The sequence below is a fragment of the Rattus norvegicus genome, chromosome 3 (assembly GCF_036323735.1).
Source record: "Rattus norvegicus strain BN/NHsdMcwi chromosome 3, GRCr8, whole genome shotgun sequence".
Taxonomy (NCBI): domain Eukaryota; kingdom Metazoa; phylum Chordata; class Mammalia; order Rodentia; family Muridae; genus Rattus; species Rattus norvegicus.
The window spans coordinates 42,897,603-42,917,733 of NC_086021.1; the positions used below are offsets into that span (position 1 = coordinate 42,897,603).

The 20,131-nt window shown below is 46.7% G+C and overlaps 1 protein-coding gene and 1 long non-coding RNA gene across 10 annotated transcripts in view; one reads left to right on the top strand and one right to left on the bottom strand.

Moving 5' to 3' along the window:
- The first annotated feature begins 4,699 nt into the window (after positions 1 to 4,699).
- LOC134486088 (uncharacterized) lies at positions 4,700 to 5,641 on the top strand. The gene is made up of 2 exons (XR_010064779.1): positions 4,700 to 4,933; positions 5,490 to 5,641. It is a non-coding gene; the product is annotated as an uncharacterized LOC134486088 (long non-coding RNA).
- A 1,588-nt stretch (positions 5,642 to 7,229) lies between these two features.
- Positions 7,230 to 20,131, bottom strand: part of Nr6a1 (nuclear receptor subfamily 6, group A, member 1) — a 189,791-nt gene continuing 176,889 nt past the window's right edge. For 8 of the 9 annotated variants that reach the window (XM_039106243.2, XM_039106245.2, XM_039106244.2 and 5 more), the window contains 3 exons: positions 15,173 to 15,294; positions 13,561 to 13,713; positions 7,230 to 11,866 (listed from right to left, as the gene is read on the bottom strand). In XM_039106243.2, coding sequence (XP_038962171.2) covers positions 11,778 to 11,866; positions 13,561 to 13,713; positions 15,173 to 15,294 — 364 coding nt within the window. In that variant the 3' untranslated portion in view covers positions 7,230 to 11,777. Of the gene's footprint in view, positions 11,867 to 13,560; positions 13,714 to 15,172; positions 15,295 to 16,700 lie in introns of those variants that run through there. The other variant, XM_063284078.1, reaches the window with a different exon arrangement.

The window sequence follows — 20,131 nt, forward strand, 5'->3', positions numbered from 1 at the left end:
ACATATGTAGCAAATGTGCAGCTGGCCCTTAATGGGGTCCCCCAACAACTGGAATTGCAGCTGTCCCTGACTCTGTTGCCGGTCAGTGGATACTGTTCCCCTAACTGGACTGCCTTATATGGCCTCAGTGGGAGAGGATGTACCCAGTCCTGCAGTGACTTGATGGGCCAGGCTGAGTGGGTACAGGGGAGGGAGGTCCCCCTTCTTGGAGAAGAAGGGGAGGTTGAGGAGGGGTTATGTAAGATGTAGGAGGGGAGCTTTAATAAAAAATAAAACAATAGTGAGTTCAACAGTGATCTGACGACTGTCCAACATAACATTTGAGTAAGTTCAATGTACTCATTTGAATTCTGTCTATACCATTACGTGCAACTTTCCTCAACTCTCTGGCTTCAGCCATGCCTCTTTAATCTAGAAAGTCATATTCTTCTTGTACAGAGCTAGGACTTAGCCAGACCCCCTTTTGTTTTGTTTTTATTATTTCCCAGTTCCCCATTTCATTTCTTTTCATTATTTTTGTTTCATTTAAACATTTTGTTTTTCTGAGTCTGATTTAATTTTTGTTCGAGATAAGCTACCACTCTGTAGTCCAGGCTAGCCTCCAACTGCCAGCGATTCTCCTGCATCAGCCCCGAGTGCTGGAACTGCAGATACAAGTTGCCATGCCTGGGGTTGGGGATTTAGCTCAGTGGTAGAACGCTTGCCTAGCAAGCGCAAGGCTCTGGGTTTGGTCCCCAGCTCCGAAAAAAAAAAAAAATCCACTACAAACAAGTTGCCATGCCTGACTATTCTCTGACTGCCATGTGCACGTTCTCACTTTGGGATGCATGCGCTTCATCCTCTGAGTCTAGTAAAGAAATAGGGGAGAAAGTGCCATTTTACCCTGTTGCATACAGTTCCACAAAATCCTGATTCTTTGCACCCCTTTTGGTAGGAGAATTCATGAAGTAAGTTCAATATCTCCTGGTGTGTGGTGTGTGTGTGTGTGTGTGTGTGTGTGTGTGTGTGTGTGTGTGTGTGTGGTGTTACTGAGGTTCAAACCTCGGGCTTCAGAAATGCCAAGGCTGCCTTCTTTTTTTAAAAAAAATATTATTTTTATATATTTATTATTATTATTTTAAATTTTTTATTAGATATATTTCTTTACTTACATTTCAAATGTTATTCCCCTTCCCAGTTTCCTGTCCATAAGCTCTCTTCCTCTTCCCCACCAATACAAGTATTTCCCCCATACAGCCCCCTTACTGCCCCCCTCCCCCATATTTATTATTTTTAAGACCAGGTCTTACTGTGTAGACCAGACTTTCCTGGAACATACAATGATCTACATGCCTCTGCCTTCTCAGTACTAGGATTGCAGGTGTGTACCACCACTGCCTGGCAGCACCTGACTTTTTAAAAAGGTTAAATGGGATCTTTCAGTACCGTGGTGCTTTGGAAATAACCAGCCAGCTTAGCTGTGGTGTCCTCATAAGTCCTTGAGATTTGAGAGTTGCTGGCAGAGACTGGGTTCCATTCCAACTTGGCCCATTTCTGTCTCTGTGGCCTGTTTACATCTCGTGTTCTCCCTTTATAAAAGGGCTGTATGAGAGGTGGTGGTCACCTCAGCTAGGGGGAATTCTTTATTTATCTCTGGGCCCTCAACACTGTTTGAATGCATGTCTGAAGGGCTTAGACTCTGATGCTTCTTGTGTTGTCTCCTCTAGGTGTTAGGTGTCAGTAACGCTTAGGCAAGATGCTCCTTTTTCTAGCCAACCTTGGAGATGATATACCCACTTCTTCGGGGCTACCCCCTATCTGGACTCATTGGTCTCAACTCACAGGAGTGCTCCACCATTGATTAGACAGAGCAGGAAGGAGCTGAGGTTGTGAGCATGGGAGTAAGCACTATGTCCCTGTGAATCATAACATAACTAGGTTTAGTCTCAAACCCTTGCTACCATCCTGGGAATGGGGTAGGTAGAGTATCTTTGTCTCACCTGCTGTGAGCAATGTCAGGTATCTCTCTAAAGTCTTAGCAGTGGGAAAGCAGAGAGCTGAGGCATAGCCTACACTCTATCCACTGTGTCCTGGGCAGCCCACGTTCCTGTGTGAGCTCAACTCCAATGCTGGGCGTCCAGCTAGGGGACCTATTGCAAGGAGGCAGTCACAGCCCTGATTCAGCACTGCCTCCTCAAGGCAAACAAAGCTCACTCCTGAGGAGGGATTTTCCCAAAGTGCCAGGCTTGTTTCCTGGAGGTAGAAAAAAAAAAAAAAGACAAAAGAAGCAGAGATCTAGACACTGAGAGGAAGGGGAGGGGGCGGGACAGTTGTGACTTGGGGACAGTGGGGAGAAACAGCTAGAAAAAGAAGCTAGGGAGAGAGGAGGAGAGGGACAGAGACCTGCTAATGGTAAAGAAGACCCATAGATGGTGGAGGGGAAGAATGAGAGAACTTCAAGAGGGATAGAGAAAGAATTGTGCAGGAAGGAGAGAGAGGAAGGGAGGGGGGAGAGATATAGAGAGATGGAGGCAGAAAATGAACTAAAGGCCAAGGGGCCCAGGGAGCTGGAGACAGAAGGAACTAGCTGTGGAGACCCTGCTCTGGGCAGTGTAGGGGGCGGGCCTGCTGGCAGCAGCAGAGGCTGTTTCCGCTGCACCCCTTATCAGCCTGCTGCCAGATGTTCAGATCCGATGCCAATGTCAGAGAAGTCCATAGTGCTGGGTCAAGGCCGTGGCCAGCGGGAGCCTCAGCTGCATCATGAGGAGGGTGGTGGGGAGTGGGGGGGGGCTTCATTAGACCTGCTGGCTTTTCCTCCTCCAGTGGCTCAACAGGCTGGACCACCTGGAGAGGGGTGGGAGAGACCAAGCACTTCCAGTGGCTACCTCTCAAGACTGAGAGCCAGAAACTTATGGAGGGAGTGTCTGGGGACTGGCGACTGTAGATATATACATCACTGCACCCCTGCTCCAACAGTGGAGGTGTGGAGGAAGTGTGTGTAGACACACACACGCACACATACACACGGAGGGGGGGAGATAGAGATAGAGATAGAGAGAGAGAGAGAGAGGAAGAGAGAGAGAGAGAGAACAGAATAATCACATGGGGGACAATTTGGGGTTCATTCTGAACTGCCTGCCTCAATATCTCTCTGCATCCCAACCTGCCAGCATTACCGCTCTGCAAGAACCCTTAGTGTTGTTCATCCCCTTCCCACCCTCCAAACCTGAGCCAAGACTGCAGCCAGACCTGGAGCTGCCAGGTGAGTGCCTCTTGGTGGCTGGTGCTGTTCCAACAGATGCACTTAGAAGCTACATGACTTCCAAGGAAGGCAGGGTCAGAGGGACTCAGAGCCTTCTAGAATGAAGCCCGGTAGAGCCCCTCCAGGCAGAGGCAGGTGCTGGGTGTCTGGCAGGGCTGAACTTCCAGCCTTGGGCCTGGGCCTCTCTGCCATGCTCCTGGAGCGTGCAGCACAGCTGTGGCCCCTTCCTGGGGCAGCTTATCTCAAAGCGCACACTCTTGGCCCTCAAGAGGTGACCCAGCCTTGCTCCCCACATTCCTCTCCAGTTCTGCAGCCAGTGGGCCCCCCACAGCTCTGAGACTGGGCCTGAGCTTGGGAGGTAGTCAGAGCTGCCACTGGGCCCAAGCCCACTGCAGTACCTTGGCTTTCTCTGATTCTCTATCTTGATGAATCTGTTTATTCCCTATCTTTCTCTTGGAGTGCCCCAATTTGTTTTTGTTACTTTCAATATTCTAATATATTTTTCTTTGCTTTTTTTTTCCAGGGTCCCTGAATTAGTCCAAATCTCAGAGACATCTCTGCTCTTCTGACTTGATGACCAACCTCAGTGGGAAAGTACATGAAAAGTCAGACTGGTGAGAGGACCAAAGGGCCTAGGAAAGGAGAAGCCTGTCCTGGGAACAGTGGAGTAACTGGAACATTTAGGCTCCCCTCACCCATCTAGGAAGCCATCCCCAGTAGATACATGAAGCAGGATTTTGTGGGCTTTTCCATGTAGTGGAGGAGGCTTGGGGGCGGGGCATGGGGAAGAGGAGGAAACTGGAACTGGAGGTCTTAGCCTAAGGACCTCCTTCCTGTTTGTAGGGAAGTGACTGCCTCAGAAAACTGCTGGGGGTGGGAGGGAAGGAGGGAGGCCATGGTGACTTCCTGGGAAGCTGACGAAGGCCCACCTTCCCTGTGCCCACATGGGGCTCTCCAGTCCTGGCTTAAAATAGCACACCTCTGCCACTGATGCTGGACCCAGCCTGGACCTCAAAGTGTTGCAACCATGGTTTGTTCTGCTAGTAGGAGCTGTGGGTTTGTGCGAGGGTCTACCCAGCTATCTAGTTCAAATCAGACTGAGGCCTGAGGCCACAGGGACTAACCCCCCACCCCCCTATGGATCCCAGACCTGATGCTTTGGATGCAAGTTTCAGCTCTTGCATTGATCTGCTTTGAGACTTTGGTCTGGTGCCTGCCTGGCTCTCAACCAAACTGAGACAGCGGCATGGCACAGCGCTTTGCCAGTCATAAAGTAGATGCACAGAACCAGACTCCTGTTGTTCCGTACGGCACTCTGCTCTACCTACCTGCTCTAAGGACTGGATGTAGAGCAGGGAAGGCTTGTGGAGAGGGAGCTTGCAAGGAGGGCAAGGATGGGGCTGTGGTCTCCATGGTGAGACTTGTTGCCAAGGGAACAAAGTCTCCAGGAACCCTGGGTCTGGCAGTTGGGCACTTTTGCCACAGGAGCTGGCAGGCTAATTGTCATTGCACCCAAACTCCTGATGGGCCATCAGGCCAAGGCCAGGACGGGCAGAGAGGAGGCTCTGGGCTTTGTTTGGTCTCTGCTGATGGGGTGGAGGGGCTGCAGCTTCAGCACACAGCCTTCATGTATGGCTGGACTTCAGTGAGGCCTGTTAGAGCCATTGCCATTCCTAAACCCCCGAGTTACAGGTACCATCCTCTACTGATGCCGGTGGGCCAGGGGGGACCGGGGAGGCATCTATCTGGGTCAATGTCAAACTCTACCGTGGAGGAGATGCACTGAGGCCCCTTGTTGATGTTCCTACTGGCGCACAGGTTGGAAAGGACTTCCTGCAGCCAGATCATCCAATTCCAGCAGCCTCATCATTTCTGGATGTTTCTGGCTCTGCTGTTGGAACCTGGAGCACTAGATTTCACTGCGGGCTACACAGAGATATCTTTGTTCTTCTCCAGCCTGGTGAGGAGCTCAGAGAACATAGATACTTCCAATAGTCACTCAACATTTATTTTTATGCCTTCCTGAGTGCTCCCTGTTAGGTCTCCTTATACAAATTATTTATTGTCTGGGGCTTTAGGTTTCTTTTCTGTAAAATGGGATCATTACAGCACACACTTCACTGGGTTGCTCTGGGAAGTGACCTCATGGTACAGCAGCCCACGCTATGTGTATATCACTTACTACTTTAGTGCTGAAACAGAACCTGGGGTTTCCGATAAGCTATAATCCTCCATTCTTTCTCCCTAGACTGTCACGACACACCCCAGGAAGCTCAAAGCTCACCATTACTTAAGAAGCAACTTTGATATTTGGGAGAGCACTCCCCTAATTTTTACCCCATGGAATGCTGACTCAACAGGACTTTTACAGAAGACAAAAGTAAATCCGACAAACAGGTAGTTTTGGTGCATCCTGGCTGGGCCAACTGGGGTATTTCTTCAGGTAGGACTTCCCACAGCCTTGGCTATATGCAAAGGAGGTTTGGGAATTTGGGGATAGTGTGGTAATTCCTCAGTTTCTGGCACACACTTCACAAAACTTTCTTTTTTGACAAAGCCTTCATGAGTGACTCTGTTCAGAGAAATCATATAGGTTGGGGTCTTGGGACATCATTACTTTTCAGCCTGACTTGGTTGAGCCTTAGATATACTTTACGGGATTAATTGGTTGGCTTGTTTTCGAATAGCGAAAGGTTCAACCAAAGGCCGTTTGTTCCTCAGCTTTGTTACAAACTCCATTTGTGCACAGAACTGCTGCTGAAAGAACAGGGAGGAAGCTGTTGTAACTTTGGAATCAGATAGACCTGAATTCAAAAGTTAATTCTCCAGCTTGCTCATGTGTCATTTCAGGCAAGTGGTTAAACTTCCCTCAGCCTGTCTGCTTCCGAGCAAAAGGGATGACAGGGCATGATGCAGGTGGCTATAGGGTGTGACTGTCGCTAGGCAGCCGGGGTACTCTCTTCTTGTGCCTGTTTCTGTCTGCTCCCTCTTGTGAGGCTGTGAAGACAGCCTATTACCTCCTGCTGCTGTGGGCCCTTTGTTTCAAATCACCTCTTTCAAGCCTCAAGGGCTCTTTGGTACCTTGTGCTGGGCATGGAGCACAGAAGGCAGCTGGGTGCTCCTGTTTCATGCAGGACAATTTAATAGACTGATGAGACTCTTCCGGCCTTTATCTTGCCATCGAGGACCCTCCCTCTGTCTTCACAGCCCTCACCCTGCCTGAGTGTGTGAGCAGGACAAGATGGCTGGGTTTTGCAGCTGGGTGGATCTGGGTTCAAGACACTTCCTGTGTTGCCTCTTCCATGTCCCTTGGCTTTTTAGTCACTATTTGTTCACATCCTACAGAGGTTATAGAGAACCTTAATAGTTTTCCGCTAGACCTCTTACCGAGCAGGTAAGGCAGGCTACCCCTGCCTGGCACACTGCTGTCCCTGACACAGCTGAGACAAACTCCGAACTCCTTCCAGCACTGCTCCAGGCCCCCATGGTGTCCCCAAACCCAGTTCCTTCCTCATGTTCTTTTGTTTCATAGGATTTTAGAAAGTGCCCTCGTGGATAGTTCTCAGCTTGGACACTTTCTCATCAGGGAAGCCCCTCCTTGCTACCCATATCCATCCCAAGTCCCAATACTCTCCTCACAGTACTTCTAAGGTCTGTGTATCTCTGACCAGGGTATCTGCTAGTTGTGCCTTTTTTTGGCTGGGAACCTTGTGCAAGCCTTTTCACCATTCTCAACTTTGGTTTCTTCATTTACAAAAAGAGGCAATAGTCCTCAAAACTTATGGTGGTCTGGGTTTAGAAAATCAGCACAGTGCCTGGCAGGCTGCAGGCACTCGCTGGTTCCTGAGGTTCAGGAGCCGACCATTTTCTGCCAAGCCCTCAGCAACAGCGATGGGGGTGGTGTTGGCTATGAGCAGGAGTTCATGCCTCAGGACAGCAGGCCCTCCCTCCCCCGAGCCCCAGATAAGCTTCACAGACAGATGGCATGTGCAGAGGATTCACATTTATTGGTTCAAATACAGTACCTAACACTTGCTAAACATGCATTTCATACTAATTGGTCACATTTCCACAGGTAGTCAATTCACAGAACAGGGCCCACTTCTTGCCAGCAGGCAAGTGTGGGAGGTAGCAGAGGGCCTGAGCAGCCTGCAGAGCCCGCCAACTATCATTTGGTCATGCAGGGTTGATGGAGCCAGGCTGGCAGGCAGCCCTTGGCCGGCCCTTTGGGAACAAGGGCTCAGAGACATCCATTCATTCGATTCCTACACAGAACTGTGGGAGGACTGGGAGGTAGCCTGAGGTAGGTTCACGACGCACTCACTTGCCATCAGAGTCCCTGAAATCCAAGCTATGGAGCATAGGAAGGGGGGTACAGGCCTCGTCTAGCAGCCATGGCCTGTCCCTAGCTGGGCAGGTGGAAAGGACTCCCCAGACACTGCCCAGACATTACAATACAGCCACAAGCTCCTATCACAGGCCTGGGATGGCAGCACAGACAAAAACACAACAGTCCAGGGTTTTGTTCCCGACAGAAACATGTAAACAGCACGGGAGCTACAGCAGTCTTTTCCCACAGGACTCCTCAAGAGAGGAATCAACCAGGATGTCACTCAAGAGGTAGTCTTTTTCCCCCCCATGGAAACTTGATAAAAAACATTATCATCTATTATATTTCGGCTAAGAAAAAGGTCAGCAAAGAGCAAGAGAACCCTCTGGCTGGCAGGGCTGGCTTCAGGGTTTAGAAGACTAGCTTCCACCAGTAGCACAGTTTTCTTGGGTTTGGAGCAGGCCCTAGCCTTTCCCACATCTTTCACTTGAGCCTGCAGCTGACACCCAAAGCAAGGTGTATTTAGGACTGCCGGATAAGAAAAGGGTTTGTCCTGGGCAGAGGGTCTAGGCTTCTCATGAGCGAGCACCAGAAAGACTAATGTGTAGGACGGTCAAAAGTGTTGAGGAAGCCCAGACCAATAGGCAAGGCAAACTTGCTTTCAGTTCAGCCTGGGGCTGCTCACTCTGAGGAGGTTGTCAGGGCCTGACTCTCAAGTCCAGGAAAGATGCTACTTGTGGCAGCCAAGAGAGGGCTTTCTGGGGACCCTGTAATTAAATACACATCCCTGAGCTGTGGTCCCAGAAATGCCTGCTTCAAGGCTGACCAGTTTCCAGCACCTGGTGGGTTGATTGCCGTTTTTCATCCTAAGAAACAGATAAGACTCTACTTCACAGACACTGCATGAGGAGAAGGGAGGAGGATGGACGGCAGAGGGTGCGGGCATTCCCACAGACCAAGGTGGGGGAGTCAGTTAGTGGGCTTTCTTTTCTTTCTTTTTTTTTTCTTTCTTTTTTCAAGTTTAAAAAAAGCAGTAAAGAAAAAGAACCAAGTTTAGTGGAACGGCTGGTCCAAAAGGATGAATTTCTTAAAACAACTGCAATTAAAAAACAAACAAACAAAAAAACCCCAGTATTCTAAAGCCAGAGATGTGTGGGTGTTCTCCTACACTTCCACTGTTCTAAGATCAGGACAGGGAGGTTCCTGCCTACTTCCCTCTACCCTAGAGGCCTGCCTCCTTCACTTGTAGGTTGGCCCTGGGCACTGGGTGTCCGAAGCCAGGTAGAGTGCTTTGAGATGAGGTGTAGGGAATTTCTCCAAACTAAGGGTGAGACTAGCAAACCTTGCAGAGGACACAGATGGTCTATAAAAGGAGCAGAGAACAGGAATTACAAAGCTCCAAGACTCCACTTCAGTCTTGGGTCAAGAAAGTAAACATAAGAAAAGGAAGGGGAAACCTGTATGTTTCGGCATAGTGCAAGGAGGTGGGTTCTCCTTTTCCACATGGCTTTGGGGGCTTTATTATTTTTATGGTAGAAAAATTCTCATTCAAAGTGAGTACTTTCAGTGGCCTGGGTCAGAGGGGTCAGGAGAGAGAGGAATGAGATATAACATGCACAAGTTTTTCCTTCTTCCACTAGCTAAAAGGCTGCCTGTTAACCAAACATTATAAGGAAAAAAGGCAAAAAACAAGCATACCAAACCTCCTCCTCCAACCTTTCTCTGTGTCCTTCAAACCAAAATCACAAATACATCTAGTGGCTGACCTAATGTCTCCACGCTGCTAGCTACACTCCTACCTTCTCCTCATAATACCTGAGTTTGCAATGCATCACATTTACTTTACCCTGTTTAAAAGAAGCCCATGTCATAAAAGGCCTGGGTGCAGAAGACATTAAAGGCGGTCCACAGGTCAGGCTCCAGCTCGGAACACACAGCCACTTGGCTCAGAGATTCTGCAGGGCTCTTGGCAATGAATGGGCTCTTTGTTCTGTGGAATCTGCTGCAAACATTTGTAAAAATGGATTTGTACAATGGCAACTTGCAGAACCTTTCCCCCACTCTACAAATTAACAACTTGCTCTGTTTAATACTACATTATTGGAGAGATATGTTCTTGTCTCATCAGAGCTTTGACATCCAACACAACAGGTAAAATGCTAATTTGAAAAGCAATTTAAAAAACTAACAATTTGACAAATGGAGGTCTAAGCAAAGAAAGCTGCTGTGTGCACACAGGCACTGTCTCTGATCTGTGTCTCTGATTTCTAGCTTGAGGAAAGCAGCTGAGAATCTGACCCGGAGCCAAATAACGTGATCTGGTTGGTTAAATATAAAAATTCAGGCAAACAAGAAAAGATTGTGAGCTCAGAAACAGACAGACACACCAATACATATATCTTCCCATAAACATGTGAAAAACATTCTATCTGGAATCTTGAGGAACACATCTCTCTCTCTCTCTCTCTCTCTCTCTCTCTCTCTCTCCTGGGGAATAAGGATGAGAAGAAATAATGCTTTGAACTTTGGACATCAAAGGACATATTGTCACTTTGCTGGTACCCGTAATATTTCACTAGAGAGAAAACCTGACAAGTGGAGACTACCTAGGAGGCACAGGATGCGGTGGCCTCCTGGGTAAGTTAATAGGCTCCACTGGGGAAGCGTAAACAGTTCCTGACAAAGCAGGCTAAAGAGATAATGTGGGTGAGGCAGGCCCCATCAAGGGATACAAGCCAGTGGAGCATCTGTCTGGGGTACTGGTGGTAGGACAGCCTGGTACAGGCAAAGGGGAAAGCAGCTGAAATAACTCTAAGACAAACCTAGTTGGTCCTGGCCAAAGTCTGGAGGGCAAGAACTCTTCCTAGAACTAGATGGGGTAGGCAGTAAAGCACAGGGGGTTCAGGCTGCATCTGCAGAAGCAGCAGTCAAGCCCTTAGAAACATGAGGTAGTTTAAAGCCCCTTTCCCTTCTAGGTGCTTCTGGCTCCATCCCTGCAAACTGTGGTAGGCCAGACCACTGATAATACTTGGGAGGAATAGCTGGGCTTCTCTGGGTCTTGGCTTTCTGTTCTAGAGCCTGGCAAATGCATCTCATTTTGGAAATAATGGGAGAACTTTACAACAAAATTTAGGAGCAAAGTTTCTGGCCCTTTCTACTGTTAAAAAATGGCAGTTTTGGATTTGGTTGTGGGGATAAGGTGGGGTGAGAACATGGACTTCCAAAGGAGTCTTTACTCTCTCAGCAGCCTGGCCTTCGCCACCCCTTACCTTTTAAGGGAAACAATTTAAAGAAGAACAAATCAGAAATGTCATCAGAATTCAGAACATGGCATTTTCCTGCTGCCTTTCTAAAGGACTGACAGGAAGTCAAATTCATAAGAGGGAGGGACGGAGTCTGAAGGAGGTAGGCCTGGTAGACCTGGGTCAGGAAACCAGGCAGCTATGAGCCATAAGGGCGCTGGGAGGCAAGCCCTACAGACTGACTGACTGTCAGGGCTCTACCTGATGAAAACATGACAGCAGCAGCCACAGCCAACAGCGTGTGGGGGAGGGGTGCAGCAGAAGGTCGGGCAGACTTTCTGTCCTTCCAGCCTGTGGGACCAGATGATGGTAAATCCTCATCAAATGTTGAGGATTAAAATCAAAATGGCCTCTCAGACATCCCACTGGCCATTAGTCAATCTCCCTATACCACTTGGCTCCTTTGGTGTATTCTTTTACTCAGAAGTCTGTGGCTATAAAAAAGGCAGTGTGCTCTCTAACAGACAAGTGTATATCTGCTGAGAAAGTGTGGAAAAGGTAGGGATGGTCATACACCCGTTTCCACTGAGGTAGTTGTCTTTGTCAACATTATGGAAATAGTCACCTAGTCCATCCCACCCTCTCCCTCAAAATACAAAAAAACCCCTATCTCTAAACAATGACAACACGGTAACATTAAACATCTTCACATTCTGTAAACTGCAAGGAAATGCATCTGCTGCATTCACACAAAAGCATGTGCATCATGTTGAAGGCCATACATTCAACTCTGTCGTGAAATAAATATATAGAAAAATGAGGTTAAAAACAGACAAACAAACAAGTCTCCTTGCGATGGAGGAAGCTGCTCCACAGTCTCCATCTGGTCTCTGGCCCTTTCCTCTGGAGCCTGTCCTGCCTACCCAAGGCACCGCGGGTGGTCCAAGGAGGTGCAGGGCACAGGTCACTCCTTCACTGTGCTTGTCTTGCAGGAGTGCAGCACCACCTTAAAGAGGAGGGGCAGCTGCTCCAGGGGCACATTCACCATCTTGCCTAGGTGAAGGGAAGAGACAGGAGTTAGCAGCGGCCAGTAGGGAAGGAAAACCTGTCTAGTCTCCACTCGGGCTGCTGGACTGCCTTGGTACAGGATGAGGCAAGTATCAGAAGTGCTGAAAAGGCCACAAGGGTGTGACAATGTCAGGTGTCTGCACTCACTCTCCTGTCTGCTGCACTTGCTCTGTGCCAGTCAGTTTAATGCAGTGTCTCATTCAGACTCAATGTTCCTGTCTGTAATTGCCTTTTACCCCCATACCCCACTCGCATTTTACAGCTGAAATGGAGAGGGGGTCCTACTGAGCTTTTCACAGCTAAAAGACTGCAGGAAACTTGCTTCCTACCAACTCTCTAGCATTCTATAAAACATTACTCTTCAAAACAGAGTAAGTGATTAATAAAAGTACTAGGGAAGCAAGGGGAAGAACTACAGGGCCCAATACATTTGAAAAGTCTGGAGATAAAAAGTTTGACAGGAGGGTTGGGAATTTAGCTCAGTGGTAGAGCGCTTGCCTAGCAAGCGCAAGGCCCTGGGTTCGGTCCCCAGCTCCGGAAAAAAAAAAAAAAGTTTGATAGGCTTTTTTTCACTGACAAACTTCTCAGAGCTGTCAGTCCACAAACACAGCCATCAAAGTACCCAGGCTGCAGTTCTCCCTGCCTGCACCTCAGCCTCACCCTGAGGGCACTAAATGCTGGGGCTGGGCCTGCACCCCATACCAGTTAAGTCAGAATGTCTGCAGATGCCACCTACTAAACACTGTTGTGTTTCAAAAGCTTTCCGGGTGATTGAAAATACTGCCAGGTCCAGACTACATCTGCTAGACTGCTCTGTGGCTCAAGAAATAGAGAAGAAAAAAACCTGTCAGACATGTTTTCCTTTAAAAGTTGTGCTGCTAAATTTTACTGGAAAATACAAACAATCAAACAAACAAACAAACCCAGTATAAACATTTTTCCAGTGAGTGCTGGACAACAAAACCAAGAGTCCTCATTAAATGTCATAAAGCAACAACAAGGAGCCAAGGTTATGCACTGAAACAGACCTATCACTGTCAGCTCAGCAGAGGGAGCAAGGCCACCAACACAACATGCAACACACGAAAGCTTAAAGGCACCACTGTATGCAGCCCTGGAAAGAGTTTGTGCAATCCTATGAAATAAAGTCTTTAAAAGTTGTCATATAATTCCCATATAAAACTCATTATCTACAAGTGTACAGTTCGGGGCTGGAGAGATGGTTCAGAAGTTAGGAGCACTGTCTGCTCTTCCAGAGGTCCTGAGTTCAATTCCCAGCAACCACATGGTGGCTCACAACCATCTATAATGGGATCTGATGCCTTCTTCAGGTGTGTCTGAAGAGAGTGACGGTGTACTCACATACATAAAATAAATCTTAAAAAAGGTTGTTTGAATAAAATTATTTCAAAAAAAAAAATTCAGGACAGACTGGACACAGCTTGCTTTTCCTCATCCACATTACCTGCACAGCCCAGGAGCCTGGGAAATGCCAGTTTCTCTTTCCTAAAATGAGACACTGACTCCCTTTTACAACAGAACGTTTCTGAGGGCAAGGGTAGTAACTGTCTACAGTTGGTGACAGCCTAGAGTGAGCATCCCATGAGCACTGCTCTTCTCAATCCCTTCACAAGCTTGGAGAAGCAAGGGAGGATGGAAGCCTGGACCCAGAACATTACCTGCGATGTATCGGATCTCTGGCAAGCACATCATCAGATCAGGAAAGCGGTTTGGCTGATGTGTATATTTATATTCAGTGAAATCCTGACAAATGTACCAATACCGCTTGTTCAGTTGTTCCAGCTGTGAGGCACTGCTCAGACCCCTGATATCTGAAAAAAATAAAAACAAAAAAATCAGCTAAGGAATGAGGGGGTGGAAATCAGATTTGTAAAAAATTAGACATTGTTAAATACGGTCATAACAAAGATTTTTCTTTTTCTAATGTGGAGAAACTAAGATCCAGATAAGGGAAAATAAAGATAGAAAAGGAAAAATATGTAAAAGACAGCCCTTTGCCAGTACCCTAGAGTGCTAAGATCTTAATAAAGGGTATGGTGGCACAAGACAGGCACCAGCAAGTGTGAACAAGTGACTACCTCCTTACCCATAACCCTTCTGAGCATCTTTGAAGCAGAGGTTGTCTGGAGCCTGACACGTATCATCTCCAATGCCCCTGTGTTCTTACTATTCTGTCTTGATGTACACACACACGTCTAAAGTACAGGAAATGAATAAAGCATTCTGCATGTAAAGTATACCAAATCTTTGGGGTCTACAAACATTTTTCCTCCTCTAAGAAGTTCTACCAATCTTATCCCATTTATAGTACAATTAATGTGTTGAGTGTTACTGGGATGTGGATTTTTCAGGGACCTGAGGGTTGGCCTGGGTTTTATCTTTCTCCTTCCCCCAACCTCTGCAATATCCTTACCACATGGTATAGGGCTTGGCTGGAGAAGGCATGTAGGTTGCCTGATAAATGCTTGATGGAATACAGACAGGAGCAGTAGGTTTATACAGCACTGCAAGGTTGAGTGGGGAATAGTGGTAGAAAGGAAGGACCGATGAAAAGTCCCCAGATTGGAAAACAGAGCACTTTTAAAGCTACAGGAACAAAATCTCTCAGGTCCACTCTGGGAGTGGGGCATTTGTATGCTACTTTTTATAAAAGAACACCAATTTTCTCTCACAAGCCAGTTACCAGTAACTGTCACATGCCACTTGTTGGCAATATGCCTATAAATCATTGGACTCCTCTGATGGAAGAGCGGGCTTCATGTGCACACGGAGGTCTGTGTGCCACCACTCTTCCCTGCGACATGAGAGCCATGGTCAGCCTGTCAACCAGCCTTATCTCCAGCAGCCTCATCAGTCACCCTGCTCTTCAGTTGCTAGTAAACTTGTACATATTTTAAATGACGCATGTTCTGTCCTTGGTGTCTGTGTTTAAATGCATTAAAACTGACTAAACAAAGTGAATCCTCTTCCTTCCTCTGTGAGTTATAGAGATTGTGGCATTTAGATTTAAAAAAAAAAAAACCACACACACACACACAAAACCAAAACTAAGAATGCCTTGCACTGTAGAGTAGCAGGGCCATGACTAGGGGAAATGTAGGCCTTCCAAGACTGATGGTCACATGGTGTGACAGATTCTGTGACAGTCCTAGGGGTGGGAAGTGGGGGTGGGGGGATTGGGAGTTGTGTATGTGATACAGAAGGGCAAAGCTTACTGGCAAAAATAAATACATAATACAAACCACTGCTCTTGCCCTCCCACCGACTCACCTTGATTCAGGAAGTTAATTGCTTTCATGCATGCATACTCCTCATTGCTGACCTTTAGCTGATGGAACTTGTGATACAGGTAGATGAGTCGTTCAATCACCTCCATCCCTTCATCACTAAATCTGGAGAACAGATACAGGTTTTTACCTTGGATACAAGCAAAGGCCTGGAAGGCCACACAGATGTTATCTATGATAGGAAAGAAGCTCCACTTGCGGGAGAGGGAGCCCACGGGGAAATCCACGCTTTGTATAGCAGCCAGTATAGATTATGTAAATTGCTGTTTCCAAGGTCAGACAGTCAAGTAAAACCAGGTTCGAATGCAACTCTACCACATACAGCTGTGAGATTCTGGGAGTCATTTGACCCTTGTAAGCTTTTAGGGCTTCCTCTGCAAAATGTTTGCCTGGTTATGCTAACAAGAGCTGAAGGAGCTCTGGGGTAGAAAGAGGAGGGATGTGACAATATTAAGACACAGCTTTTGTGGAGATGAAGTCTGCAGTATCAATGACAGCTGCCATGGTGACTCTCTGAGAGCCTCAGCCACAATGTGGAAAACGCTTCCAATTATGTTTGTCTAATTCCCTGTTTCTAGCAAGGCTGAGATTATATACAATAAAAACATCTTCTGGCATTCCTGACTTCAGCCCAGGGTAGAAGGAAACACTTGCTGAGACTTTATACCACAAGAGGCTTTGTGCTGGGCACCTTCTGTGCATTCGCAACCCTAAGAGCTGGGTGAAACAATCACTAGCTACATACAGCCGAGAAACTCAAGTTCAACAGCTGAGAGGGGATTGGCCCACCAAAATACATCTAGCTAGTGGTGGGACGAGAACCTGGAACCTGGACTAGCTTCCCAAGGCTCTTCTAGTATCCAGGATAGTTGGCTCATGCAGAACAGACAGGCTTCTTGAACTATTTACACATGACTTCTTGCCTGATGAATTCTTACAGGACTCCAGATACACAGGTAATAAAACAGGTATACAAATCTAATAATACTAATAATAAACCATAGTGGAATTCATCTTATTTCTATTCTTTTTATGTATTGGTGTATGTGGTGCTGTGTGTGTAAGGTGTGTGTGTATGTGTGTGTGTGTGTGTGTGTGTGTGTAAGGTGTGTGTGTAAGGGATACATAAGGAGCCCAAGGTTGACACTGTGCATTTTACTATTGTTCTCCACCTTATTTTTTAGGGATACTAGTCTCTAATTGAAGTCCAAATCTCACTAATTTGGCTAGACTAGCTGGCCAGCAAACTCTAGGGACTTGCCTGTCTCTGCTCTCACTCAGTGCTGTGGCTACAGACATTCCCGGGTTTTCTCACGAGTACAGATAACTGAACTAGAGGTCCTCATGCTATAAGTACTTTACCCTAGAAAGTGCTTTTCTCTAGTCCTAATAAACTTAAGGCAATTCTTTGGCATGTAATCTTACCATTTGTTAAAGATAAAAAATCCATGTTGAATAAATGAGATAGACATGCTTGCTATTTTTATGAAGAATTAAATTGCTTCTGTGTAGATGACACTGCAGGACATGAACCAAAGTTTTCAGAGTTAATGCCTTTTTTTTTTTTTTTTTTTGGAGACCAAGTTTCTAGACCCTGGCTGGTCTAGAACTTACTACATAAAACAGGATGGCCTCAAATTCAGTCTTGCTCATCTCTGCCTCCTGAGTTTGGGGATTAAATGAATGTTCTAACACATCTGGCTTACTTGATATCTTGATCTTATAGCCATCAATGGTTTAGGTATGAAGTGGCAGAAGTATATTTAGGGTTATTTCATAAATTGTTAAAAATTATGCCCTAATTCCAAGTCAAATGAATTTAACATTTTTTTCAAAATTAATTTCAAGTTAGAAACTCAAACAGCAAACTTAAAAAAAAAAAAAAAAAAGGTCTCATATAGCCCAGGCTGGCTTTGATCTCGGTGTGTGGTGAAGATGGCCTTCAAACTCTCAGTTCTTCTGACTCTGTCCTCTAAATGCTAAGGTTTCAAGACATGTTCTACCATACCTGGCTAAAATAAAACTTTGCATAATCTAAAAACATCTAATTTGACACTTAAAACAATGAAGAATGATTAGGAGGATACTCAGTCTTCGTTTCCTATAACTAAGCCATCTTGTTTCTCGAAGAGCAAAAACTATAGTAGCGTGGGATCTAAGCCAAGGTATCTCTGGCAATACTTATGTATGAGGGCGTGTGCTATCAATGTGTTATCAAACGAGCGTTTAGAAGCTAGGCATGAGGGATGCTCTGAGCAACATGCTCATGGGCCGCCAGAGTACAGCCAGCGCTCACAGGGAGACACAAAGGATACACAGGGAGTTTGATTTTGAAATAATGTCTACTTGTTGAAGGTTTAAAAATCTTTTAGTAATGCCCTCACATTCAGTTACACAGCCTCATGCAGGGATGTGACAAATAGTTTAGGAAGCTTGGCTCTAGCAGTCAGGACCAAATCTGGCCACACTTTATACTTTGGGGACCCTGGGGATAGAGAATGTTTAGGTAAAGAGGCCCAGACATGCTGACAAAGCAAGGAGACTCTCAGTTTGCTATATGAGCGGCTGTAAGCTGTGATGGCTAATTCAAGTTCCTCACTGTTCTAATCCAATGGCCTTTATGACTTTATTACTACTGTCCCAGACTGATTAACAAACAAATTCTTTTTGAGTATCCACTCTAAAACCCTTACCAGCCATTCTACTACATGTTGAATGCTGGGTACTTTTAGCACTATATATATAGCCTCATCCTCCCAATTAAAAAAAGTGTATTAGTCAAAATCTCCTTTGTTCCTGTGTGGGAATGAAGGTTCAGAGCAGCCACTGACTGCTCCTAACATAAAGAAAGGCCCTTTCACAGGCATTTTCCTGATAACTGTGAGATGAACCACACACTTCTGTATGACTCTCCTGAAGTAGCATAGTAAGAAAGAGCCAGGGCTTTTGAATTCCAAGCACAGGGGTTTTCCTAGGGCTGTACCATCTGCCCCAATCCTGTCAAGTTCTTCTGTGCTACCTGGGAGAGGCTGCCGTATGCTCTCTCATGAGAAACCATAATGGCATCTCATCCTAAGGCCTGGCCCTAGGAGGTGCCAGGCACTTCTGTGCCACTTGCTTGATGATGAATCTCGTAGGAAGTAGTGTGCCTGGGGGTGAAGACCACTCCTTATAATAGTACTTGCTGGCTACTTAAGTTGTTGAGAGAGAAAAGGGGTTTTACTGCTGATTTCCTATGCTGTCTGCATGGAGTAGTAGTGTGGGGATAAGCTAAGGTGGAGCATAACAAGGAAGGCGGATAGAATGCTGTTGACATCCGTCTGGTAACCAGCCGAGCAATGCAGCAAGCACAAATAATAATGCTCTGTCCCTTAATCAGCCAGCTCTCGCTCCAAGCGCTCACTATTGCACGGTGGGGTCTGCAGGTGTGTGGCTATCATCCAGACCCTGGGCTGGCAGTGCCAACCCTTTTCCTCGCTATCTTGACTTAAGGGACACAAAGGAGTCCTCAAGTGTTTGGACCTGTATATATGTTCTGTCCTTTCTCTTGGGACTAGTACATCCCCCGTTTCCAAGTATCTTACAAGCAGTCGCCATCACAGTCCCTTGGCAGTGGCTGGTATTGGCAGCCAGCCCAGCAGTCCCACTCTGTCTCCACAGCTTGGCTGCAAAGCTTTCCTCCACACCCGCATCCCACCCTTTGATAAACAAAGTTGTTCTCTGTTCCACGGGCCTGCTTTCTCTTCCAGCCATTCCTCCTCCACATCTGCCCCCCACTCCACAGTCCTGATGCCCCTGTATTCCCTGTCTACAAATTATCAGCATTCAAAGCCATAAAGCCAGACAAACACACCCATTCTTCTCCTAGGTTCCTATCACACAAGCATTCTAGGGCAAGGAAAACATTCCTGCCAGGATCCCCCAAACCACTGAACCATTCAGTCAGCAACTGAAGCTGACACGGTGTGAGTTATATCCTGCTCAGGGGCAGAGGGACCAGCTCTTCCCCACTCATCTAAACGCACCTCCCCAGCAGCAGCCATCGCTGCAGTCTTTAAGAACTGCCACCTTCGGGGCTGGGGATTTAGCTCAGTGGTAGAAGTGCAAGGCCCTGGGTTCGGTCCCCAGCTCTGAAAAAGAGAACCAAAAAAAAAAAAAAAAAAAAAAAAAAAAAAAAAGAACTGCCACCTTCGTACACATACAAGTCAGATTACAGCCCCCAGGAGACACTAGGAAATCATTCCCCCTAAGAACTTGGTACGTGTAATGGTGACGAGCTCTGGCTTTGGAGCACAGCAGGCCTGTGAAGCAATTTTCATCTGTTTCTCCCTTTGTAGCCTTGCATTTTCTTCTCTCTGAAACTCAACGTTATATATCTGCCAATCTCATAGCATGGTGGCAAGGATGCAACAATCAGGTAAGTAAGACAATAATAAAATTGGTGTAACAAACTCTGTTGGTTGTTATATACTCAGAGTCTCTGTGGCTGTCATTCTGTAAAAAGGAGCAAAAAGACTGTGTTTCCCCAGCTAGAGAACGAGTCAAAAGTGCCCATTAAAGTCCAAAGTGTCTTCTCCAGGGAGTGAGAGGGTGTTGATTAGGGCTAGGAGCAGTCACTGGCTGGTGCTACAATCTGCTTTAAATCACATTTGTCCACCTCCGTGTGTGATAACAGTCTGATGAGGAATAGGCACCATAAACTTGATTCAGTATTGAGAAGAGAAAAGGAGCTGGCCGTGCATCATCTGGGAAGCCTTTTCCTGACAGCAGGCACTCACACTCAGGAGCTATGAAGAAGCAAAGGCTGCCTGGGGGAGTGGGAGTAGTACAGCAAAATAGGAAAGAGCTATGGCCAATTAGACTCCTCGCCCTGGAATTTTAGCAGAAACGGGATGCTTGGCAGTGATTAACCTGACCCCAGATGTTCAACTTCCAGATCTGA